Source organism: Erinaceus europaeus, chromosome 3 (genome assembly GCF_950295315.1).
Source record: "Erinaceus europaeus chromosome 3, mEriEur2.1, whole genome shotgun sequence".
Lineage (NCBI taxonomy): Eukaryota > Metazoa > Chordata > Mammalia > Eulipotyphla > Erinaceidae > Erinaceus > Erinaceus europaeus.
Window position 1 is genome coordinate 55,739,965 of NC_080164.1, and position 27,293 is coordinate 55,767,257.

The following is a 27,293-nucleotide window of genomic DNA, read 5'->3' on the forward strand; positions in this document are numbered from 1 at the left end:
GAAAAGAGCCATCCTGGGATTCGGGCGGTAGCGCAGCGGGTTAAGTTCAGGTGGCGCAAAGCGCAAGGACTGGCTTAAGGATCCGGGTTCGAGCCCCCAGCTCCCCACCTGCAGGGGAGTTGCTTCACAGGTGGTAAAGCAGGTTTGCAGGTGTCTATCTTTCTCTCCCCCTCTCTGTCTTCCCATCCTCTCTCCATTTCTCTCTGTCCTATCTAACAATGGCATAAATAACAACAATAATAACTACAACAGCAATAAAAAAACAAGGGCAACAAAAGGGAAAATAAATAAATAAGAATATTTAAAAAGAAAAAAGCCATCCTTATCTATGATTTTGTCAATGCTTCCTTTTTATAAATAAAAAAAATTTAAAAAAGAAAAGAGCCATTGGGGAGTGGATTCCTCAACAACCCCAGGCACTTACTTCATCTCTGAATCACACACACCAGCACTGCAGTACAATGACCCAGTGCACTTCTACACCTTAAACTTTATGTGCCTCCTCACCTGCAGAATGGAGGTGGATTACCGTATATTGTGAAAATGGATTTAGTGACTCAGGTACTCAGAACAGAGCTTGGTATAAGCAGTGGTGTTTATTACTTATGGCAACTACTACCTATTCTCAAGGTATTCCAACACCTTCCATTTCTTATTTAACTGAAAAGTTGACAGAGTGTGAGTTCAATAATTAGGCCCCTAGTCCTCTCTAGACTCCAGACAGGCATATTGCTGCCCCCTTGGGGTTATTATTTCTGGGTTGACTTGTTTTTCCCTTCCTTCTCTCCCACTCAGCACCTAGGCTTCAGGGGGAGGAGGTGGAGATAACCACTTTTTTTTGGGGGGTGGGGGCGGGGTGTATAGCTAAGAGGAAATTTTGATTGAGCCTTTAATGACTCATGAGTCACTGTATATTTGGTTCATCAGGGTGAGGTCACAGTAGAGACGGGGAGCCCAAGTGCAGGTCTACTTGGCCAAGAAATGGAGCTGCTTTTACATGAGGATGCTCCAAAGATATGGAGGTGGTTATAGAGCATGTATTCACATTCTCTTCTTTTCCACGCTATTCTGTTCAAAGAAATATGATGAGATGGGCTTATGCAAACAGGTAGGACTAGTTCATCTGGTTGTTGGAATGGTTTGCAGAGGTTCTGTGTCCCATTTCTCAAAGATTCTTTGTCTTTCTGGAAAGTCACTGGGTAGTTTACTCTTAGCATCACAGGTTGAGCTCCCCAGGAACAAGCTCTGTAATGGAAATTTTTGCATAAGAAATGCATCTGGGATCTCAAGATCAATCCCTATGGGTGAAGAAAAGGAATCAAGATAGACAGGGAAAAAATCAAAACTGTCACAGCAGACTCCAGCTGATGCCACAAGGAACTCTGGAGTTAGGATGGTCCTGTAAAACTGGCGTCCTGGGCTGACTTTATATACCCCACATTGACTACTGGATGCAGGCTTCTGTGGAAGGGGTCAGTGGCCTGGGGTGAGGTGGCTAATTAGGCCAGAGCAAGCCCTGAAGATGCAGCTGTCAACTAGTGGGATGAACATTCTCCTGATGGGAGTGCTGGGCAGTTGTACCTCAGTCCACCACATTAAGCACAAGCATTAATCCTTCTGCCTTTCCCCCTGCTCAGATCCTTCTTGTTCTCCAAGATTACAAAGTATAATGATTAAGAATATAGATTTCAGTCTCTTGGAAGCGGCTTAATGGCTAACTAGTCTTACACAAATGATGTCCTAAGTTTGATCCCCTGACATCACATGTGCCAGAGTGATGCTTTGGATTTTTCACTCCTCTCTCTCTGTATCATAAATAAATAAATCTTTTTTTTAAAAAAAAAAGAATATAGGAGGGGTGGTGGTGCACCTGGCTGAGTACACACATTACTATGTGCAAGGGTCCGGGTTTAAACTCTTATCTTCAGGGAAGAAGCTTCACAAATAGTGAAGCAGTGCTCCAGGTGTCTCTATCACTCCCTATCTCCCCATTCCTTCTCATTTTCTCTTTGTTCTATCAAATAAAATAAAAAATAAAAATAAAAAGAAGGGGCTGGGTAGTGGCACACCTGGTTGAGCACACTCATTATCATGTACAAGGACCTAGGTTTGATTCCCACCCCCTCCCCATCTGCAGGGGGGAAACTTCACAAATGGTGAAGCATGTCTGCAGGTGTCTTTCTCTTACTCTCTGTTTCCTCCCCCTCTCAATTTCTCTCTGTCCTATCAAATAAAAAAAGGAAAGAGAGAGAGAGAGAGAAAGAAAGAAAGAAAGAAAGAGAGAAAGAAAGAGAGAAAGACTCTGAGAGCTGTGGATTCATAGTGTAAGCACTGAGCCCCAGCAATAACCCTGGTGACATTAAGAAATAAATATGAGGGGCCAGGTAGTGGTGCACCTGGTTGAGCATACATGTTACAGTGTGCAAGGACCCAGGTTCAAGTCCCCGGTCATTACCTGCAAGGGGAAAGCTTCACAAGTGGTGAAGCAGTGCTGCAGGTGTCTGTCTCTCTCCCTATCATCCCCTTCTCTCTCAATTTCTGGCTGTGTCTGTCCAATAAATAAATAAAGATTTAAATTAAAAAATTAATATGAGAGAGAAAGAATGAAGGTTTTTGAATGACAGAATTGTGTTCAGATTCTATTTCTGTCATTTATTTGGATAATATTTATAAAGTATATTTCAGGTGCTATTCAAGGAATTAATGATATGAAAATAGAAATCCATTTGAGAAGGTGGCCTTAGAGAGGAGATATGAAGGTGAAGCTGTTTAGAGATCTGAAGAGACTGGATTTCAGGTAGAGGGAATTGTAGTTCAATGTCTCTGTTCTAGAAGGGAAGTAGCTGGGGGTTGATATGGGGGAGGGTGATCAAAGATTGGGACTTCAGGAGTAAGAGATAAAACCAGAGTTAATTATAGGAAATAGCCACAACAAGTAGGTCTCTAGAGTCAGAAGTACTATAACTCTCTGAATTGGTCTCCTTTGTGATGATGTGATATAAAGCAGGCTTGGGTCAGACTGGAGGAATTAGCATAGGGCACTTTTGGTAACCTCTACCCACCTGTAAATATTACTGTACTTTGTTTGAGACCCTCTGGGCTTCTTGAACCTTTATGTCTTTTATGTTGTCTAGATTAGGAAGTTCTCAGCTATTATGGCCTGAAGAATGTTTTCTTCCCTTCCCTTTCTTCCTCTGGTAAGCCAATAATGTGTATTTCTTTTGAAGTCATCCCATAGGTCTCTGTTGTTGTTTTCAGTACCTCTTAATCTCTTCTTGAGATCTCTTGCTTCTTTTTTAGTTGTCTCTAATTCATCCTCGATCTTGCTTATTCTGTCTTCAGCCTCATTTATTCTATTCTCTCTGCTCTCTACTGCTTTCTGGAGTTCATCTGTTTTGTTACCCTGTTCTGATACTGTTTTAGCTTGTTCAGCTAGTTGTGTTCTTAGCTATTTCAACTTTCAGCTCTCTAATAACCTTGAGATAATTAGTGTTTTCTTCCAGAGTCTCATTGGTTGTTTCTGCATTTCTGATGAGATACAATGAGATACCATTTTCACTCCTGTGAGAATGTCATACATCAGAAAAGGTAACAGCAGCAAATGCTGGAGAGGTTGTGGGGTCAAAGGAACCCTCCTGCACTGCTGGTGGGAATGTCAGTTGGTCCAACCTCTGTGGAGAGCAGTCTGGAGACCTCTCAGAAGGCTAGAAATGAACCTACCTGATGATCCTGCAATTCCTCTCCTGGGGATATATCCTAAAGAACCCAACACATCCATCCAAAAAAAAATCTGTGTACACATATGTTCTTAGCAGCACAATTTGTAATAGCCAAAACCTGGAAGCAACCCAGGTGTCCAACAACAGATGAGTGGCTGAGCAAGTTGTGGTATATATACACAATGGAATACCACTCAGCTATAAAAAATGGTGACTTCACCGTTTCCAGCCGATTGTGATGGACCTTGAAACATTCATGTTAAGTGAAATAAGTCAGAAACAGAAGGATGAATATGAGATGATCTCACTGTCAGGCAGAAATTGAAAACAAGATCAGAAGAGAAAACACAAGTAGAACCCGAACTGGAATTGGTGTATTGCACCAAAGTAAAAGACTCTGGGGTGGGTGGGTAGAAGAACACAGGTCCAAAAAGGATGATAAAGGACCTAGTGGGGGTTGTATTGTTATATGGAAAACTGGCAAATGTTGTGCATGTAGAAACTATTGTATTTACTGTTGAATGTAAAACATTAATTCCCCAATAAAGAAATTAAAAAAGTATTCCTGTACTTTGCATCTAACTTTATAAAGTATAAAATAAAACTTCCCTCTATCTTGATCTATAACCCCTGACCTCTTCCTTCTTCCCCTACTACTCCTGATAATGTGACCTTTATTCCTTGCATTCACTTCTACCTCCACAGCTCTGCTCTGCTAAGGTCATTCTAAATGCCAGCTCATGTGGCTACCTTTTGGTTTTTATCTTAGTTGACCTCTGCAGAATTTAATGCTGTGAACTCCTCTCTTTGTCTCCTACCTTGCAGACTTCACTTTTTCAATCTTCTCTTTCTTTCTTTACTCCCAAATTTGAGATTGTCCAGGCTTTGTCCATAGTCTGTAGCTTTAATCCCCCTGAACTTCCACATTCAGTAATATCAGTACCTCTTAAGTTTTGATTATTGGAGCTAGCTTAGTCTTCCCACTCTGAGGTGAAGTCAGTACATTTCTTGACTATGTTGACATTAACTTCAGTGTAATATGGAGACCCCATTCTACTGAACTGGTAGTAAATGAATCTCAGTAATTGCTAAATGACTGCTCTTCCACCCATAAGTGTGCCAAGGTGAGCTCTTTAGAGACCCTTACAAGGCAAAGTCATTTTATCTTTTGTTCTTGCTGATAACTGCTGAGATGATCCTTAATCTGGCTATTGGATCTATTCAAATTATAGAATCTTGCCACTTGGAACAAAATAATGTTTTTTAATGTGAGTGCTTCTGGGCCTAGGGTCTGGCTTTTCTTTATAAAGTTTGTGTATAAAGAGGGGAAGGGAAGATAGGGAAGGAGAGAGGGAGATAAAAAGACAGACACCTACAGCACTGCTTCACTGCTTTTGAAGCTTCTCCCTGAGGGTTAGGACTGGGGGATAAACACAGGTCCTTGCATGTAGCTGTCATTATTAGTTAATGTGTCATAATTAATTTTACCAGAGCTGCTCTAGCTTATGGTGGTGGAGGGATTGAATCTGAGAATTTGAAGCTTCAGGAATGAGAGTCTCTTTGCATAAACATTATGCTACCCACCCCTACCCTCTTGCATGTAGTAATGTGTGTGCTCAACCAGGTGCACCACTGCATTGCCCCAGAATAGGCCTTCCTAACTGGCTTCTATGGGGATATCTTATCTTCTCAGTGGATTGAAACAGAGCAGCATACAAATTTCAGTGCTCAGGAACCTACTGACAGTTTTCCTGTTCCTAGGCCCAGGGGAAGAATCTCTTCTCTCTCTTCTTGCAGCTCCCAAAATCCTTGCCCAGAAACATCAAGCACAGAAAATCAGTGATTAGTTTTTCACCTTGGAAAAAAAAAAAAAACCCACAACTTTTTTTAATAGACTTAATAATGAAAAAGAGGAAGAGAAAGAGAGCCAGAGCATCACTCCGGCACATATGATGCCAAGAACTGAACTCAGTTCTTGTGTATGAGAGTAAAATGCCTTATCTTCTGTGCCATACTCCAGATCTCCAAAATTATTATTATTTTTAAAGCACATTTTCTTTCTTTTTTAAATATTTATTTATTCATTCATTCCCTTTTGTTACCCTTGTTGTAGTTATTATTGTTGTTGTTATTGATGTCATCATTGTTGGATAGGACAGAGAGAAATGGAGAGAGGAGGGGAAGACAGAGAAGGGGAGAGAAAGATAGACACCTGCAGACCTGTTTCACCGCTTGTGAAGTGACTCCCCTGCAGGCAGGGAGCCAGGGAATCAAACTGGGATCTTTACACCAGTCCTTGTTCTTTGCACCACCTGCGCTTAACCCGCTGCAATACCGCCCGACTTCCCCAAATTATTTTTTTTTAAAAAAGGAACTGTTATAGACTTACCCATCTGTTTGGAAAGCAGAGGAAGGAAAAGGCATAGCAATCAGAACATACATCAATATTACTGGAAGTTAGGCAGTGGTTTCATGAAATAACACATTTTTTTTAGTGAGTTTATTTTTTAATTTTTGTTTATTTTTTTGGATAGAGACAGAAATTGAGAAGGAAGGGGGAGATAGAAAGGAAGAGAAAGAGAGACACCTGCAGCCCTGCTTCACCGCTTGTGAAGTCTGCTCCTTATAGGTGGGGACTGGGAGCTTGAACACAGGTCCTTGCACACTCTGTTGTGTGTGCTCAACTAGATGTGCCACCACTTACCCCCCTCTTTACTGAGTTTGTAGGAAACAGGAGAGACAATTGCTTTATTACTGATAAAGCTGGTTAGAGATCATGACTTACAGTTTGTTCCAAGTGGATTACTCTGTACACTAGCCCACCGCATTCTCAGAAATCAGTCAGTGCAGCACCAGGGTGATTAAAAAGGAGTCAGGGCCAGGTGATGGAGCAACTGGTAAAGCACACAAGTCACCATGCATGTGGGGTTTGAGCTCCTGGATCCCACCTACAGGGGAGAAGCTTTACAAATGGAGAACCAGTGTTACAGTTGTCTATTTTCCCTTCCCCTCTCAATTTCTCTCAGTCCTGTTAAGTAAAAGAAAAAGAAAGAAAGAAAGAAAGAAAGGAAGGAAGGAAGGAAGGAAGGAAGGAAGGAAGGAAGGAAGAGAAAGATGCCGGGCTAGCTTCGTGGGTGGGACAGAGACGACCAGGGACTCATGGCTGAACTGGGAATGCAGTTCAATCTTTATTGATGAGCGGGGATGCAGTTCAATAACCTAATCTCTTCTTTTTATTTTATTTTATTTATTTATTTGCTTTATATATATTTTATTTCTTTATTGGGGAATTAATGTTTTATATTCAACAGTAAATATAATAGTTTGTACATGCATAACATTCCCCAGTTTCCCATATACCAATACAACCCCCACTATGCCATTTATCATCCTTCATGGACCTGTATTCTCCCCACCTACCCCCACCCCAGAGTCTTTTACTTTGGTGCCATATGCCAATTCCATTTCAGGTTCTACTTGTGTGGTTTTTTTTTTTTCTTCTGATCTTATTTTTCAACTTCTGCCTGAGAGTGAGATCATCCCATATTTATCCTTCTGTTTCTGACTTATTTCACTTAACATGAATTTTTCAAGGTCCATCACAATGGCTGAAAACGGTGAAGTCACCATTTTTTATAGCTGAGTGGTATTCCATTGTGTATATATACCACAACTTGCTCAACCACTCATCTGTTGTTCTCCAGACTGTTCTCCACAGAGGTTGGACCAATTGACATTCCCACCAGCAGTGTAGGAGGGTTCCTTTGACCCCACACCCCCTCCAGCATTTGCTGCTGTTACCTTTTCTGACGTATGACATTCTCACAGGAGTGAAGTGGTATCTCATTGTTGTCTTGATTTGCATTTCTCTGACAATCAGAGATTTGGAGCATTTTTTCATGTGTTTCTCGGCCTTTTGGATCTCTTCTGTGGTGAATATTCTGTCCAATTCCTCCCCCCCTTTTTGGATGGGGTTATTTGTTGTCTTGTTGTTGAGTTTGGCAAGCTCTTTATATATGTTGGTTATTAAACTCTTATCTGATGTATGGCGTGTAAAGATCTTCTCCCATTCTGTGAGGGGTCTCTTGGTTTGGGTAGTGGTTTCTTTTGCTGTGAAGAAGCTTTTTAATTTGATGTAGTCCCATAGGTTTATACTTGCCTTAGTCTTCTTTGTAATTGGATTCGTTTCATTGAAGATGTCTTTAAAATTTTTTGCTCAACAATTTGTTTGGCTTTGTATGTTAACTCTCTTTTCAGTCACCAGGTTCCAGATGCCATCAGGATGCTAGCCAGGCTTCCCTGGACTGAAGACCCCACCAATGTGTCCCGGAGCTCAGCTTCCCCAGAGACCCACCCTACTAGGGAAAGAGAGAGGCAGACTGGGAGTATGGACCGACCAGTCAACGCCCATGTTCAGCGGGGAAGCAATTACAGAAGCCAGACCTTCTACCTTCTGCAACCCTCAATGACCCTGGGTCCATGCTCCCAGAGGGATAGAGAATGGGAAAGCTACTGGGGAGGGGTTGGGATATGGAGATTTGGTGGTGGGAATTGTGTGGAGTTGTACCCCTCCTACCCTATGGTTTTGTTAATTAATCCTTTCTTAAATAAATAAATAAATAAATAAATAAAACTAATCTATTGCAAAAATAAAATAAAATAAAAATAAAATTTATGCAGAAAATAGTTCTGCCAATATTTTCCTCTAAGTATCTGATAGTTTCTGGTCTAACATCCAAGTCCTTGATCCACTTGGAATTTACTTTTGTATTTGGTGAAATACAGTGGTTCAGTTTCATTCTTCTGCATGTTTCAACCCATTGTTTCCAACACCATTTGTTGAAGAGACTCTGCTTTCCCCATTTAATAGTCTGAGCCCCTTTGTAAGAGAAAGAAAGGAAAAAAAAAAAAAAAAAGAGAAAAAGGCTGCTGGGTGGGGGGGGCAGTGGCATTGTTGTACAGGCACTGAATGCCATCGATAACCCTGGTGGCAAGTGAGTCTTTGGTGTATTGCACCAAAGTGATACAAGTCCAAGAAGGATGACAGAGGACCTAGTGGGGGTTGTATTGTTATATGGAAAACTGAGAAATGTTATGCATGTAAAAACTATTGTATTTACTGTTGAATGTAAAACACTAATTCCCCAATAAAGAAATTAAAAAAAAAAAAAGAATGGGAGGGGAGATAGAAAGATAGATTGACCTGCAGTACTGTTCTGTTTCACCACTTGTCAAGTTTCTGTTGTGACACAGCACGTGAATTGGATTTCGGGATGTCATTAGCCTACAGCTAAGGTTGATTAATGTAATTAGCATACGGCTGACATCAGCCTGAGCACAGTACTAAGTACGCAAACCCACAAGGGATTGTGGGTGCAGTGGAAATTTTTTAACTGCCAGGCTGCTGGAAGTCGGTCTCTTTTCCAGCCTCTTATCCTGTGTGCTCTCAGTGCCTGCTCTACTCCCCAGGACCTGCCATGCCGCCCCTCTGGGAGATTGAATACGTGTAGCCAAACTCTTGTAGCTACCTTATGGACTCATGGGCCCAGCCTAGTTTTATCTCTGTCTCATTGCCCATTTCGCTGTACCTAAATAATACTGTTCTGTACCACTGTACTGCAGTGTAATAAACCTCACAATTGTCTTAAAAAAACAAACAAACAAACAAACAAGACTCTGGGAGCATTCAGGTCCTGGACCAAGATGGCAGAGGACCTAGTGGGGGTTGTATTGTTACGTGGAAAACTGAGAAATATTATGCATGTACAAACTATTGTATTTCCTGTCGACTGTAAAACATTAATGCTCCAATAAAGAAATAAATAATAATAATAAAAAGCATCCAGGTGCTTGTACAGCTCCTTCCCCAAGCTGACCAGTGTGTGCTTCTGTTTCCGTTTCTCTAATTACCCAATTCATGAGGCTAGCTGCCCATCTAAGAAGTTTATTTATACAAACCCTGACACACTGAAAAGTCTCTGCATAACATTTCCCCAGAGTTCACATCTCCATAAGGATAAACTTGAGGCTATTCAAGTCTGAATTCATGACCCTCTCCCTTAAGCCATTACTACTACCTACCACTACCACTATTGCCACCAGAACCTGCTCAGCTCTGGCTTATTTTGGTGTGGGGGATTGAACCTAGGAGCTCTGGTGCCACAGGCATTGAAATATTTTGCATAACCACTATGTTATTCCCACTCCCCCTCACCTTTTGTGAGCTTTCTTAGAATTAATGACCATAGTCTTCCAACCCCAAAGAAAGTGGGAACTAGTCTCTCATCTTCCCCTTCTTCAATTTGTTAGCAGGTGTTATCCATTCTACCCCACAAATTACTAGGGAAATGTCTCCTCTCTAATCTTTACTCTTTCCACTTCTTGGCTGGACCTCACTGTCTTCCTCTTCTGTTTCTGCCTCTCCCATCCTCAGGAAAAGGAACTCTGCCCACCTTTCTAGGCCTACACCTTTTCCCCAGATACATCTGATATTACTTTCATACAACTCTCCAACAGTGGGATAGGGAGACAGCATAATGGTTATGCTACACAGCTTAATGCCTGAGGCTCCAAGGTTCCAAGGTCCAATTCTCAACACCACCATAAGCCCAAGCTGAACATTGTTCTGATCAAAAACCAACCCTTTACAACATCCAGTTTCAAGAATCTCTGTCCTTTGCACATGTGATTTTTCTGCATTGTTTTCTGCCCTCCCACCTATTTGCCTGCCTAAAAAATGAATTGTCCTGTACTATTCAAACCTGAGATCATTATTCCTCGACACCATTCATGACCAAGGACCCTCTGCTGAATAACCACCATGCAGTATAACCAAGCTGTCAACAAGTTCCCACCAGCCTGAAGAAGGATCCTTCAGTGGGGGTGGGGGGGGAGATGAACTTATTTGTATGTAGGTGTCTAATTAAATGCCTACTGAATGTTAAGGGCCTTGACAAATATTTGTGGAAATAACAGCCTCATGATTACCATCTCCCACTGGCCCAGTCAACTTAGGCTTGTCAAATCCATCTCATGCTTACTACTCTGCTCTCTCATTCTCTTCCCCCGGGATCTTAGTGCTTAATTGGCTCAGAGCTCACAGGAAGTCTAAGGGCACTTTCTCTCTGGTGCAAGGAGCTGGAGGCAGGTAAAGCAGGCACCTGTGAGTGGGCCTTACTAGAGGAGTGGCTGCTTTGTGCAACCCCAGAATCTCCTGCAAATCAGACTCAACTGCCTTCACTTCCTGTGCTCTAGATTAGATACTGCCTGATCAACATCGTTTTTCATGCCTTAATATTTGAAACTATCAAATACCATTTGCCATCCTACTGGGTGACTTTCAGAAATCCCCTTTTCTGGTGTTTCACTTACTGTGAGTTTCAAGAAGCCAATCTATTTGGAAAGAACCTGTACTTAGAAGTTCTTTGAACTACTGTGAAGTAATACCAGGAAGTAACTTGGGATTTGAGTTAGAAAATCTTGTATCACTCCTAGGAGAATGGCTAAAGAGGTATAGGTGTATCTGGATGTGTGTGTGTGACTTTTAATTAATTAATTATATCATTGAGAGAGATGCAGAGAGAGAAAGACATGGAGAGAAACACCAGAGCACTGCTCAGCTCTGGCTTATGGTGGTGCGGGGGATTGAATTTGGGACTTTGGAGCCTCAGGCATGAAAATCTCTTAGCATAATCATTATGCTATCTACCCTCACCCATGTGTGTGACTTTTGAACATAGTGTGGTCTTAGTCTGATCTGAAATCAGACTGAGCATAAATGGTACTTTTTGGTGGCACAGTAGGAACTAATTCAATACTTTAATATTTTCTGCTTATATCATGGCTATGCGATTATTTACAGCTGAGCCATGTGATATAAATTTCCTTTTAGATTTTTAAAATTTCACTGAAATTAATGTGTCATTTAAGATTTTCTTTTTTCCCTCCAGGGTTATTGCTGGGCTCGGTGCCTGCACCAGGAATCCACCAGCTCCCGGAGGCCATTCCCCCCCCCCCCCTTTTTTGTTGCCCTTGTTGTTGTAGCCTCCTTGTGGTTATTATTATTGCCATTGTTGATGTTGTTTGTTGTTGGATAGGACAGAGAGAAATGGACAGAGGAGGGGAAGACAGAGAGGGGGAGAGAAAAATAGACACTTGCAGACCTGCTTCACCGCCTGTGAAGAGACTCCCCTGCAGGTGGGGATCCAGGGGCTGGAACCGGGATCCTTACGCCGGTCCCTGCGCTTTGCGCCACATGCGCTTAACCCACTGCGCCACTGCCCGACCCCCCATTTAAGATTTTCTATCTGACTGTTCTCTGACAAAACTTTTGTCTCTCCAGGGCCTTGCACATGCACAATACCATCATTCTGGGACTTTTTCCAAACTGAAACCAAGACAAGAGAGTTGGCTCTGCTGACAATAATACTCCCAAATGGTTTGCTGAGGCTCATATGTAGGCCATACATATGGCATAGCAGGTACCCTACCAGGTGAGCTACCTCTGACTGCATGAAGGTTAAAAGTTCTTGGGGCTGGGTGGTGGCACACCTGGTTGAGTGCACATCAATGCCCAAGGACCCAATTGAAGCCCACAACACCCACCTGTAGGGGGAAAACCTTGCGAGTGGTGAAGCAGTGTTGCGGGTGTGTCTCCCTTCCTATCATTTCCTCCCATCTTGATTTCTGGCTGTTTCTATCCAATAAAGATAATAATAAAAATTGTTTAAGTTATTTCACTAGTATCAAGTCAATCAGGTGAATCTTTTATTTTCTTGGAGATGTTTCTTTTAGATTCTATTGTCTTCTTTGAACCTAGACTTCTTCTTCTTCTAGCGTTTGCCCTTCTTCCGTAGCCAGTCAACAGCGTCAGCTTGAGCCTGATGTAAAGTTTCGAGACCTCCTTTGAATCTGGAGAGGTGGCAGTCCTAGACTAATGATTAAAGAATGCTCCCTAGATGTTATCTTGGGAGATTAACTATCTTATTTGTAAAAGCCTGTTGGTCTTTTGGAATACTTCCATTTTACAACTTCCTTGTGAGGTTTAATGGGCAAGTATTACAGATGAGGTAAAGAGAGCTAATCAGTCATAGGGTTGTAAATAGCAAGAGCCTAGATACAGACTACAGTGCCCCCTGCAGCCTTGCATAAATGACAGTGTTTATTGTAGCTCAGACTCCATGGAAGAATAAAAGGGTGGCAGGGATTTAATCTACACCTCTAGCTTCTTTCATAAAATATGTTTAAGCATGAATCTAAAGGCTGGAATAGTGCAGATGAAGATTTGGGGGCCTCCATTTTGAAGACAGTAGGCCTTTTTAGTTATATTACAAAGGGCCCTGGGGCCAGGTGGTGGTACACCTGCTTAAGTGTTCACATTACAAAGGGCCCATGACTATACTAGTTTATTTATTTTAAAGTATTTATTTATTCCCTTTTGTTGCCTTTGTTTTTTATTGTTGTAGTAGTTGTTAATGTCATCATTGTTGGATAGGACAGAGAAATGAAGAGAAGTAGGGAAGACAGAGAGGGGGAGAGAAAGACACGTGCAGACCTGCTTCACCGCTTGTGAAGCAACTCCCCTGCAGGTGGGGAGCTGGGGCTCGAACCAGGGTTCTTACTCTGGTCCTTGTGCTTTGTGCCACCTGCGCTTAACCCGCTGTGCTACCATCCGACTCCCAACTATACTAGTTTTTGTTTTTTTATTCCTGAGCCTGACATCTGATATGAAGGTGGATACAAGTTATTGTCTGAGGAGATGATGTCATGGGTAGAAAAAGGACCAGAAAGTTGGATCAGGGAAGGGAGTAGCTCCCAAATATGGGAAAGGTGTATAAATATTGTTGACTGTAAACCCCATTGATTTGATCTCATCTGGGGCCCATATTCAGCTTAGAAGCCTGAGACCTCTGCATCCCTGTAGATCTGAGCTCACATTCTGTGGTCATGAATAAGAACGTTCCAAGCTGCCCCAATTTCAGGACCCATCTTCTTCAGGTGGAACAGTGTATGTTGTTCAACCTCTCTTGAAGGATGGAGTATTATCTACTGTTGTTGATCCAAGTTGAGGGCAAGGTCCTATGGGGGCCCACAAAGAGGTCTATTGTGTTGTTCCTGATAGATATGACCAGTAACAATGGAGAGAGGGATTTATTCAAGGTCTAGGCCCATCATGTCTGTTTGGGAATCTCAGGACTCCTCAACAAGGGCCCCAGCTGATGGGGTGGCCTGATAGTGACTAAAGAGTCATCATTAAAGTATGCCAGTTTCTTGCCATTATTCAGCTTTCGCAGTCCTTACTTTGATAAGGTTAGCTTTGGAGTGAGTGTAATAGGAAGTAGGTGAGAAAGGTGAGAAGAGTTAGTAGACACTTTTTAAAAAAAAAATTTCTTTATTGGGGAATTAATGTCTTATATTCGACAGTAAATACAATAGTTTGTACATGCATAACATTTCCCAGTTTTCCACATAACAATACAACCCCCACTAGGTCCTCTGTCATCCTTTTGGACCTCTATTCTCCCATCCACCCACCCAGAGTCTTTTACTTTGGTGCAATACGCCAATTCCAGTTCAGGTTCAGTACACTTTTTCATTAGGAACTTTATGGTGTCTTTTAGTCTTTCTATTTGCTTGCTGCATGTATCGACTCACTGCAAACTATTGTGCATTTTTGCCTTCAGGTTTATATTTTTCCCTAATTAATGGATAAATGTGAACATATGCTTTACATGTTAACTCTTTTTTTAGCCACCAGGTTCCAGATGCTAACATGACTTCCCTGGGCAAACAACCCTAATGTGTCCTGGAGTCCCGCCCCACTAGGGGGAGACAGAGAGAGAGGGAGAGAGAGAGAGAGGGAGAGAGAGAGAGAGGGAGAGAGACAGACAGACAGACAGGCTGAGAATATGGGTCAACCTGTCAACACCCATGTTCAGTGAGGAAGCAATTATAGAAGCAAGACCTTCCACCTTCTGTACCCCATAATGACTCTGGGTCCATACTCCCAGAGGGTTAAAGAATAAGAAAGCTATCAGGGGAGGGGAGACGGAGTTCTGGTGGTGGGAACTGTGTGGAGTTGTAAGGTTTTTTGTCAGTGTTCCCTTAAGTAAAAATTAAAAAATAGTAATAAACCATAAGACAGACAAAAAAATGTTTAACTCTCAATGGTTGTTCAATTTGGAGCTAGTCACATAATTTCTCTCAATCTTAATTTCCACACTTATAAAGAATCAACAGTGCTACTTTGTAGGGTAATTGTCATTTTTTAAAGTTTTTATTTATTCATGATAAAGAGAAAGAACCAGACATCACTCTGGTACATGTACTGCCAAGGACTGAATTTGGTACCTATCTTGAGAGTCTAATGCTTTATCCACAGTGCCACCTCCCAGACCAGTGTCATGTTTTAACAGGCCCATCTATTTATAACTGTGGCCTAGAATTTCCTAAGAGATAGTAAGATTTTTACTATTAAACCTGTATTTACTGTCCTTAAATTCTGGACCATGATGGGATATTATAGAATTGTGTATAATAGAATTTTTGAGATGGATAGTTTATGCATTTTAGTTGAGTTACTCTTTTTTTAAAAAAATTTTAAAAAATATTTATTTTCCCTTTTGTTGCCCTTGTCATATTGATGTCGTTGTTAGATAGAACAGAGAGAAATGGAGAGAGGAGGGGAAGACAGAGAGGGGGAGAGAAAGACAGACACCTGCAGACCTGCTTCACCGCTTGTGAAGCGACTCCCCTGCAGGTGGGGAGCCTGGGGCTCGAACTGGGATCCTTCCGCCAGTCCTTGTGCTTTGAGCCACTTGTGCTTAACCCGCTGCGCTACCACCGGACTCCCGAGTTACTCTTGTTTATTGTGTCATTCTTCAATTTATTCTCAGGCCAGCTGACATCCCTTGGGGAGCTGAGATCAACTGACTAAAACACAATCTTCATGTTTCAATTCTTGGTCATCGCTAATTTTTGGCTTCCTTCACTCTCTTTATTATTGATCAACACAAACATGTTAAGGTTTCTTGGTAGGTTTTTTCCCCCTCACTTAAGAAAATGCAGGTTTCATATCACTCATTTTCAGTACTATCTGCTCTAACAGTTTGTAGGGTAGAACAGATAGGCTTATTCTGATTAAAGAGAGACAATCCAAATTTGAGATGAAATTTTTAGGGAGGAAACTTCTAATGTATTTCTAATTATAGACCATGACTCAGGTGAGGCAGTGAAATCATGTATCAACCTGTATCACATAAAACAGTAAGGAAAACATTGTTTTGTGAAACTTGGGTTAGTAATCTGTGCATAGATAAACACATTCAAGTTTTTCTCCTGCCTATGCTAGCTTGCAATATAAAATGTATTTTTTACTAAGCACTGTAGCTCAAAAGTTTGTCTTAATTTTCAATAAATTAATTTTCTTCTGCATCTAAACTTTTATTAAACTTCCATTTGATATAAAAGAAATAGGGAGGTAGAGATAGAGACAGAGAGACACCTACAGTCCTGCTTCACCACTCACGAAGTGGGCCGCCCTGCAGGTGGGGACTGGGGGCATGAACCTAGGTCCCTGCGCATGGTATTATGTGCACTTAATCAGATGCACCATCACCCAACCTTCTAAACTTCATCAGGCAGTTGTTTTTTTTTTGTCTTCCCCCTAGATAATACTAGAACTCACTCATTTTCCTCTTTAGTATTTTCTGGGTACTCCACCCAAGCCCTTGGCTTGACAATCTTTTTTTTTTTTTTTTTTAATTGCTACCATGGTTATCACTGCAACTCATTGCCTGTATAAGAAATCCACTTCTCCTGGTGGCCACTCTCCCCACTACCAGTCACCTTTTTTTAAAAAAAAAAATTAATTTATTCACTTTTGTTGCCCTTGTTGTTTTATTGTTATTATTAACATCATCGTTGGATAGGATAGAGAGGAGGGGAAGACAGAGAAAGATAGACACCTGCAGACCTGCTTCACTACCTGTGAAGAGGCTCTAACCGGGATCTTTACGACAGTCCTTGCATTTTGCGCCACGTGTGCTTAACCAGCAGTACTACCGCCAGACTCCCCCACCCACCTTTTTTACCCTCCCTTTTATTTCATAGGACATAGAGGTATTGAGAGGGAAAAGGAAGACAGTGAGGGAGAAAGGAAGATACCTGTAGCACTGTTTCACTACTCATGAGGTTTTCTCCTTGAAGTTTGAGCTTGGGTCCTTGTGCATGGTGATGTCTGTGTGTGCTACTGGGTATGCCATCATTCAGCCCACTGGTGTGCTAACCTTGTATGTGTGTGTAATAGTGGGTTGCAGGATTTTAAGATTATCATGTGTAGTTCCATACTGTACCCACTACCAAAGTGCTGTGTCCTCACCTTTCCACTTTCCCAAAATAACCATCATACTATAGTTCTCAAGAGTCTTAGAAACACTTTGCTTCCATTGGCTTGCCAATCTTGATGCAGATACAAGCTCTTATTTGGGGGGGCTGGGTAGTGGTACACCTTGCTAAGCACACACATTACCATGTGCAAGGACCCAGGTTCAATCCTGATCTCCATCTGCATACTTTTCATGAGTGGTGCTTTAGGTGCCTTTCTCGTAAAACAGTATTTTCGTCCAACTTCATATTAGCTATCAAACTCAAGCAAAAACTATGATAGCCATGGGCATTTAGGGACATGCCTAAAATGGACTTCTTAGCTCCCTTCCACCATTATTCTCACCTGCTCTGTTCCTACTTTTTGGTTCCTGCTCATTAATCATTTTTTCCTGTTTTATTTTTTATTCTCTTTCATTCACCAAGTTGCGGATGTTATTCCATCAATCCTGATTCCCTAGATAGTGTGTCCTGGAACCTCTCCTCTCCAAAGCTCTGCCCCACTAGGGAAAGATGGAATCAGGCTAAGGGTATAAATCAACTTGCTAACACCCATGTCAAGCAAAGAAACAAGCAGAGCCCCTGAAGGTGGTGGGTGAGCAGGGGCTGGAACCCAGGTCCTTGAACTTGATTATATGTGTGCTTAATTGGGTGTGCCACCACCTTGCCCCCATGAAGCTTCATCTCTGTGGGTAGGGGGCTGCGGGGAGGATTGATGATGGAACTGAACCAGGGTCTTCACGCATGGTGTACTCTATCTACCAAGTGTACCACTGCCTGGCCCTAAGAGAAAAGCTTCTAAATAAGTTACAACTTTTCAAGAGAACAATAATTTTTTCATTGTTCTTCTTTACTTCTAAGCAGTTTTTTTTTTAATGGTTTATCTTTATTTCATATGAAATAGAGAAACAAGGAGAAGCTGTGCCCCTAGGGAAAGAGAAACAGGCTGGGAGTATGGACTGACCTGCCAATGCCCATGTCCAGCAGAGAGCAATTACAGAAGCCAGACCTTGCACCCCATGATGATGCTGGGTCCATGCTCGCAGAGGAGGGGATGGGATATGGAACTCTGGTGGTAGGAATTGTGTGGAATTATATCCTTCTTATCCTATGGTCTTGTCGATCATTATTAAATTAAAAAAAAGAAATAGTAGCAGCAGTACTCCAGTGCATGTGGTACTGGGAATCAAGTCCTGGACTCTACCAACTAGAACTCTTTTTTTTTTTTTTTTTTTTTTTACTGCCGGTACTATAAATCCACTGCTCCCAGCAGCCATTTACTGGTCCAAGCTGACTTTTTCAAATACAGAGAGAAAAACACCATAGCACTAACGCTTCTTCCAATATGGCAGTGGAGGTACAGTGGGTGGGCTCAAAAGTGGGCCATGTGTATGGCCAAGGAGGTACAGTACCCAAGTAAGTTATTTTGCTAGCCTGCAGTCTATATACACTTGAAGAATTTGAAGAATAATTCAAGCATACCCATATGTTTTTAAAACATAAATAAACAGTACTGAGACAGTAAAGGTTTAAAGTTTTCTCTTTGAAAAGGTATCTTACAGTACATACAAAAATACTCTGAAAATACATACGACTTCATTTACAAAACACTGAATCAACATATTACAAGAATTACATGGTTATGGATTTCAATAAACTGAGCATGCTTTTCATGAAACTTAAAAAAATATTAAGAAATGCACTGAAAAAAAAAGCAGTATAAAAAAAGACAACTCATGTAGTTAAATAAAAATTACAAAGGTCCTGAGCCAATTAATGATTGATTGGTAACAATGTCATTCAAAAATGCCTTTAGATTTCAATAAAATCCACTGCTTCTTTTCACATGCCTAGTTCATGAAAAAACTGTTTCTGAAGTTGTAGGGTAGGTAAGGGTCAGGAATTATCATGCCAAGTTAATTTTACACCTCAAAAATACAAGTTTGCCATACTTCAAGGTATCTTCTTGTAGATGCTGGGAGGAGTTGCTCCTCAGTAAAATAAACCAGGTCAACTAGCAAGAATGGCATGAGATAGGATATGGAACAATTTCACCATTCATATACTGACTTTCAGTATCCTGGTTACATTTTGATTCTTAATATAAAGATGCATTCTGAAGGCCTCCATAGGAGGCAAAATGTAGAGACTTTATGTGATCACTGGACTAATCCCTCCTGGCAACTCAACATTAGGACAGAAAGGCACAAAAATATAAAAATTTAAATATTCCAAGTGCCTATCTGTAAAAATAATTTAAATCAACAGAATAGACAATAAGTACATTTACACAAATGAGAAAAACAGAAAAGATATTACACATTCATTTTTCTCATGTTTCACAAAGTGGCTAAAGTAATTGTATTAACATTTGGAAAATTCCAAGACATTTTTTTTTTTTTTGGGGGGGGTGTTTTTTTTTTTTTTTTTTTTAATACAGTGATTATAACATTAAGACTTAAAAAAAAAAAATGTCTAGGACTTTCTTCTATCAGTGCCCAAGAAGCCAAAAACTGATTCCCTTAAAAGAGAAACAAGCATTGAAAGGTAAGGCGGTAAAACCTCCAATGCAAAAACATAATATTGTATGGGACAATTTGATAGCAGATGATCCTCAAAAGTGCATGTAGCAATCAAGGAGAGAATGCTACAGCATGTGCAGGTCAAGGAACAAGGGTGCAAAAACCACTTTAAACCATTTTAAAGTTATTAGAAAGATATCAGTAACTTTCACATTACTTATCTATGCCAGTCACTTCCATTTTAAGAGTGGCTGCACCTATGCCACTAGGTGACTGCATATTCACTTAAGGGAGTAGGCACTATTTTTACCGGTTAAGGGTCAGTCTGATGGAATTTTTGATGACACGGATGTTGTTTGCTGGAACTGGAGATGATGAATCTGGCAGTTCTTTACTGAGTAGTCTCTAATAGAAGAAGGAAAAGAAAGAGAAACAAAGAAGGGAAAGAAAAAAAAAATTTAACAAGGGCCCAACCAGTAAATCATATGAATTTTTCTTCAAATCCATTAAGCTTCTTTTTTAAAAAAATTATTTATTTTTTATTATCTTTATTTATTGGATAGACATAGCCAGAAATTGAGACAGTAGAGGAGAGAGACACCTGCAGTACTGCTTCACCACTTGCAAAGCTTCCCTCCCTGCAGATGGGGACTGGGGGCTCAAACCCAGGTCCTTGAGCACTGTAACATATGCGCTCAACCAGGTGTGCCACCACCCGGTCCCATCCATTAAGCTTCTAACCATGAGTATGATTTGAATATTTCATCCTAATGTTTACAGGTATTTCTTATTTGGGAGACTTTTCCTCCTCCAAACAGGTAAGAAAAAAAGAAAAAAAAAAAAAAAAACAGTGGGTGGGGTAGACAGCATAATGGTTATGCAAAGAGACTCTTCATGCCTGAGGCTTCAAGTCCCAAATTCAATCCCCTCACACCACCAGAAGCCAGAGCTGAGCAGTGCTCTGGTAATAAATAAATAAAAATAAATAGTGGTCCGGGAGATGATGCAGTGGATAAAGCATTGGATTTTCAAGCATGAGGTCCCAAGTTCAACTACCGGCAGCACATGTACCAGAATGATGTCTGGTTCTTTCTCCTACTACCTCTCTCATTAATAAATAAGCAAATTCTATAAATAAATAAATAAAATAGTGAGCTAAAAAAAGAGTGGGGTAGAGTAAGGGTAGAATTTAAAGTATTTGAAAGAACTACGATAAATAATTTGCCACTTCTGGACTGATAAATGCATATAAAGAACAAAATCCTCAATGGTAAAGAGAAATAGGAAAATTTTTGGGGTTGGGGGTGAAAAATAAACTTATGAGATACTTTTTACATGAAAACTGTAGTTTGGCAACTTCAATGACAGTCAAAGTCAAGAACATCTGTAAGGACATTTGAGGATACTAAAAATTACTATACAATGAGGAAAAATCTAAGAAATTGAGAAATGAGATATGTCATAGAAACAATGTCAACTTCTTGTCAAAGGTTGCTATTAAGATTTTCCTGGCATGTACAAACTACTGTATTTACTGTTGAATGTAAAACATTAATTCCCCAATAAAGAAATAATAATAAGAAGAAAAGATTTTCCTGGCTTGGGAGTCCAGCGGTGGCGAGGTGGCTTAGGCGCAAGTGGCACAAAGTGCAAGGACCGGCGTGAGGATCCCAGTTCGAGTCCCCAGCTCCCCACCTGCAGGGGAGTCGCTTCATAAGCGGTGAAGCACGTCTGTAGGTATCTATCTTTCTCTCTCTCCTGTCTTCCCCATCTCTCTCCATTTCTCCCTGTCCTATTCAACAATGATGACATTAATAATGACAGCAATAATAATAAAACAAGGGCAACAAAAAAGATTTTCCTGGCTCAAGCCCCAAGGTATCAAGTTCAATCCTCCTGGCCACCATAAGCCAGATCTGAGCCATGTGCTAGTTTAAGGAGTTAATCATCTAACAGGGCTGAATAAAAGTGCATGTCCTCTCCCTTCTTTCCCCACTATACACAGGCTGATTTTTGAGCACCTTCACAATAGCTTACTATTTTTAATAATGCCATATTATTATTTTTAATGGAAATATTTTAAATTACATTTACAGGAACTATAGATCATGTTTTTAAAGGCATTTATTACTACATACACTGCTATGTAGTAACAAATACTACTGTATTTGATTTTTTTTCTGCCTAATATTGATAAAAAGATGTGTGTGTGTGTGTGTGTAAGAGAAAGAGGACTCAAAACTGCTTTGTTATATACAGTATTGGGTTCTTACCCACTGAGTCATCTCCCTAATCCCAGCAGTAGCAAATAACAAAAGATGCACTATCAAGTATTGCTAAGAAATTACTATGCTGAGCATTGAACTTCTTTAAATTATGAAAGACAGGAGTAAAGCAGTGGTACACCTGGTTGAATGCACATATCACCATGCCTAAGGACCTAGGTTCAAATTCCTGGACCCCACTCATAGGAGGTAAGGTAGTGGTGCAGAGCTATCATTTTCTCCCCCTGTATTTCCCTCTTTCCTCTCAATTTCTCTGTCTTATCAAATAAAAGAATGGTCACTGAGAATGGTGAATTCCTCATGCAGGCACCAAGTCCCAGTGATAACTCTGGTGCAAAAAATTAAAATTAAATTACTTAGGCCATAGGTTCAATGGATGACAGTGTGGACAGCACCATGGAAAGTGGGGCATTTACTGTGCATCTCTTCCTCTGCATCTCTCTCAAGTTTTCCTCTCTCTAAAAATCAAAAACTTAATAATATTAATCACATTTTTTAAAGTTGGGGACTAAGTGGTAGTGCTCACATTACCGTGTGCATAGACCTGGGTTCAAGCCCTGGTCTCCTCTTTCAGAGGAGTAAACTATATAAGAAGTGAAGTAGTTCTGTAGGGATCTCTATCTGCCTCTCACACATCTCAATTTCTCTCAGTCTAAATCGATATTTAACAAATAAATAAATATTGATATTTTCCTGACTTCCTTCTTTGGCTACCAGGGCTATCACTAGGACTCAGTGTCTGCATGACAAACTCTACTTTTTCTAGTGGTCAATTTCTTTTGTCAGAAATAGAGAGAAAGACAAGTTGTACTGCTCCACTATTTGTAAATCTTCCCCCTTGCAGGTGGGGACTGAGGACTTGAACTGGGGGCTTCACACTTGGTAATGTGTGCTCTCTTACAGGTATGCCACTGCCTTGCCTCTAAAATTTATTTTTATGAGATTGAGCTGCTCAACACTGGTGTATTGTGGTGCTAGGGGTTAAACTTGCAACTTGTGAGCCTTAGGCACTCAAATCTGATGAGCTACCTCTGCCCTACTTCCCTGACATTTACATTACAAAGTTTTAAATTACTTTTTTTTGGGTAGTATTTTGGGTTATATATTTGCTATTTTCTTTTCTTTTGTTTATTATTTAATTTGTTTATTATTTATTTATTACTGAGTAGAGACAAAGAGAAATTAAGAGGGGGAAGGGAGAATGGAAGAGAGACAGTCACCTGCAGCCCTACTTCACCACTTGTGAAGCTATCCCCCTGCAGGTGGGGACCAGGGCTTGAACCTGCGTCCTTGAGTACTGTAATGTGTGCTCTTATAACCAGGTGCACCACCGCCTGGCCCCACTTATTTGCTATTTTCATCCCAAACTCTACTGCTAGTCTCTAATAAGAGAGAGCAAGATCTTAATTCATTTTATGTATTTCATTAGACAGAGACAGAGAGGGAAGAGAGACACCAGAGCAGCAGTTTGGCATATGTAGTACCAGGGGATCTCATGCTTCCAGATCCAAAGCTTTTCCACTGTGCTACCTCCTGGGTAGCGGTCCTATGCTTTTACTAAAGGTTCTGTACCTATAGATTACTTTTGAACAGGAATTACCTTTTTTCGAGAAGTATCAATAGTTGGGATAGGCATACATTCTCCTCCAATGGCATCCTATAAAAAGGAGAATACTTATGTACAAGTGAAAATTTTCTTCCCTCTATGTAAATATTTATTTCTACATTAATTAACACAGTCAAAACCTGCCTATCTTTAAAAGTAAAATTTCAAAAGTAAATATATTTTGAATTATACTATGTACTTACTACAGATTTTCTTTTTCTGTCTTCAGAATGTGATTCTTTAAAGGCTGATTCAAGTCTAACAAACTAAAATATAAACATTAAAATGAGTTACTATTTTGAACCTACAAAAACCGTATAAAGTATATAAACTAATGAATAATGTCACCAAAAACTGCAAACATGATTTGGTGAGAAGGAAAAAAAAAAAAAAAGATTGAGTTAAACTGACACTATAAATTTGTGGTGTTGTAGTTCAATTTAGGTTTTGACAATTTTACCACAACCTACTGGAGGCAACATTACAACACATAATAAACTGATTTCTCAGCTATCACTAATGATCTTGTGTCTCTGTGATATTAAGGAGAAACTCAGTCTTTCACACTTTAAGACACTTTCCTAATCTGAATTTAAAATGAACAATTAATATTATTCCTTTATGATTTGGGTTAATAATCACAGTCAAATCCTAATGGAATGCTAAAATAGCCAGGAAGAATTGTGAGCTCCATCAGTAATTTATTTACCTATTGGACAGAGACAGAAAAATTGAGAGGAGAGAGGAAGAGAGAGACACCTGTAGTACTGCATCATGCTTGTTAAACTTTCATGCTGCAGGTGGGGGCCGGGGTGTGAACTTGAATTCTTGAGCATTATAATAAGTGTGCCACCATCTGGCCCCCTTAAACATTCTTTTAATTTTTATAGATGTAACTACTGATACATACATGGTTGATTTTTTTTATAACTTTTTAATATTTATTTATTTATTTTCTCTTTTGTTGCCCTTGATTTTTATTGTAGTTATTATTGTTGTTGTTGATGTTGTTGGATAGGACAGAGAGAAACAGAGAGAGGAGGGGAAGACAGAGAGGGGGAGAGAAAGATAAGACACCTGCAGACCTCCTTCACTGACTGTGAAATGACTCCCCTGCAGGTGGGGAGCCGGGGGCTTGAACCGGGATCCTTAAGCCAGTCCTTGCACTTTGTGCTACCTGTGCTTAACCCACTGCACTACTGCCCGTCTCCCACAAGGCTGAAGTTTTACCTTATCCTTTTCTTTTAATCTCTTAGAAGACCCATCTATGGATGGTGAATGGGATCTCTTGGGTATAACATTTTTAGTTATATTTGACATTCCGTTTACATGTGGTTGTCCTTGGGCAGAGTTGTGGGGTGTTGTAATTCTAGGAATGACATTTCGCCCTACTACAGTAGGGATGGTGCACACAGCTGAGGGTGATACAGCTTTTACTACAGAATCAACTTCTGAAAAGGAAAAAAATAAAAATTTTAATGAGTAAATATATATGTATGTAGTAGAAGTGTTACCAATGAAAAAGCTGACACATAAGTTGATACTTACTTGCACCAATGACTGGAATAGATAGGCCTTGAGTTGGCAGGACACTAGTTGACTTTTCCACTATTACAGCAGTTGACTCAGCACTATTCCTATTAAAAATATATAATTGTTAAGTAATTTACTTAAAGCACTTTTTAAAAAAACATTTGGGGGGGCGGAGAGTAGATAGTGTAATGGTTATGCAAAGAGACTCTCATGCCTGAGGCTACAAAGTCCCAGGTTCAATCCCCCGTACCACCATAAGCCAGAGGTGAGACCAGTGCTCTGGTAAAAAAACAAAAAACAAAACAAACAAACAAACAAAAAAGTAGGGGTATTTCTTCCAAACACTTTAAGATCTCACTGAAGAGTAATGGAAAGAAAGAAGAGAATCCAGTGAGGATTAAGAGAAAAAAAATTAAAACAGAAAACCTGTGCATTTCAGTATAGTTATCCCTAAGTCTATTATACCATCATCACATATTGTAAAGTATTTCTTTTTCCCTATAAACTATTTATAAACAAGACAAAAGCTGACAAAATAAAATCCTTAAACGAGGTATTTAACAAAAATACACAAAGTTCAATAAGGTGAAAATTGAGAGGAAAATTTTGATATACAGACCTTTCCATTTCTCCTGCAGAAGGAGCTTCATGTTTGGTAGGTTTGTTTGTAGACAATGGAGAGTTAAAAGGTGTTCCATTATCAGTGTCCCTGGAACTATCCAAACAGTTACTATCCAGAGATGATCTTTTGGATGGAGGTCCACTTGAAATTCGATTGACATCAGAAAGCTGGAAGGAGAGAGCTTTTAGGATTTCAAAAAAATCTAACAAATCTTTTCAGGCTTCAACAAATGACCTTTCATGAGTAAGGAAGGTAACATTTTAGTTCTAGACTGATTTTTCCCTCTTCTCAATGACTTTGGGAACTGTAAGAGCGTATATTGGCATGTGAGGAAATGGTGCAACTGTTAAACTTGTATGTCAGGTTCCTGGTTTGATTCCCAGGATGGCATGTGCTGCTCTGGTTTTTTTTTTTTTTTTTTTTTTTTTTGTGTGTGTGTGTGTGTGTGTGTGAGAAACTCTTTCATCTGTAATGAAATTAAAAAAAAAAAAAAAGAATACTAATTTGGCAGCTCAGGTGTTGATGGATGCTCTGGTTTGTAAAACACTGGACTTGAATGCATGAAACCTTGAGTTTGATCCCCAGAAATGCATGTGCCAGAGTGATACTGATTATATTTCTCTCTCATAATTAGGTGAATAAGTATCTTTAAAAATGCAAATTTAGTCCCAAAAGCATGCAGAACTTACCTTTTTCTTCTTTTGAAGCATTTCTGCTGGAAGGTAGTGATGAAGCTGCTTTTTTTTAACGTGGGTTGCTTCTATTTTCATCCCCTCCTTCAGCATGTTTATATTGTTTGCCTGTCTGTACACTGTAACAATGTTACTATGTTAAAACAGGAAACTTTTATCTAAGTCAGACTACTTTCATTTTCTGAAATGCATATACCTTCAATTATCTCTCCATCATTACTCATACTGCCCCTTTATAGTGTATATTTCTAAAACATTTTCACACCTCACAATCTTTTTTTTTTAATATTTATTTATTCCCTTTTGTTGCCCTTATTGTTGTTATTGATGTCGTCACTGTTGGATAGGACAGAGAGAAATGGAGAGAGGAGGGGAAGACAGAGAGGGGGAGAGAATGATAGACACCTGAAGACCTGTTTCACCGCCTGTGAAGTGACTCCCCTGCAGGTGGAGAGCCGGGGGCTCAAACTGGGATCCTCAAGCCGATCCTTACGCATTGTGCCACGTGTGCTTAACCCACTATGCTACTGCCCGACTCCCTACACCTTACAATCTTATTCAAGTACTGACTAATGTCCAACTTCTAGGCCTTTATTATAATAAAAAAACAAAGTAAATGCATGGGGGAAGCCCAGCCCCCTACCCTCCCATTTTATTTAAATTGAATTTTATCTAGGAAATGTTATTTAATATGATAGCTGTTGTCTTAATTTCAGATCTCCCCAAAATACCCACAGCCAAAGTGCCATTTCGCTGGCAGGATATAATGCCCCCAACTTCCTCTGATTTAGTCCTTTCCCCATCAGTAAACTCCGATTTGCTGATGCAAATCCTCTATTTCCCCCCAAATCAATCTATCATTAATACTTGCTAAAAAAATATATATGCTAATCCTTATACCAAATATCTGTGATGCATATGGAATTTTTTT

The 27,293-nt window shown here is 40.1% G+C and overlaps 1 protein-coding gene across 2 annotated transcripts in view; it reads right to left on the minus strand.

The window, feature by feature from the left end:
- Positions 1–18,626: 18,626 nt before the first annotated feature.
- The window catches only part of PAPOLG (poly(A) polymerase gamma), a 41,099-nt gene continuing 32,432 nt past the window's right edge, over positions 18,627–27,293 (minus strand). For both annotated transcript variants that reach the window (XM_060187226.1, XM_007539641.3), the window contains 7 exons: positions 26,360–26,481; positions 25,668–25,837; positions 25,064–25,152; positions 24,746–24,966; positions 23,719–23,781; positions 23,510–23,566; positions 18,627–20,029 (listed from right to left, as the gene is read on the minus strand). In XM_060187226.1, coding sequence (XP_060043209.1) covers positions 19,931–20,029; positions 23,510–23,566; positions 23,719–23,781; positions 24,746–24,966; positions 25,064–25,152; positions 25,668–25,837; positions 26,360–26,481 — 821 coding nt within the window. In that variant the 3' untranslated portion in view covers positions 18,627–19,930. The remainder of the gene's footprint in view (positions 20,030–23,509; positions 23,567–23,718; positions 23,782–24,745; positions 24,967–25,063; positions 25,153–25,667; positions 25,838–26,359; positions 26,482–27,293) is intronic.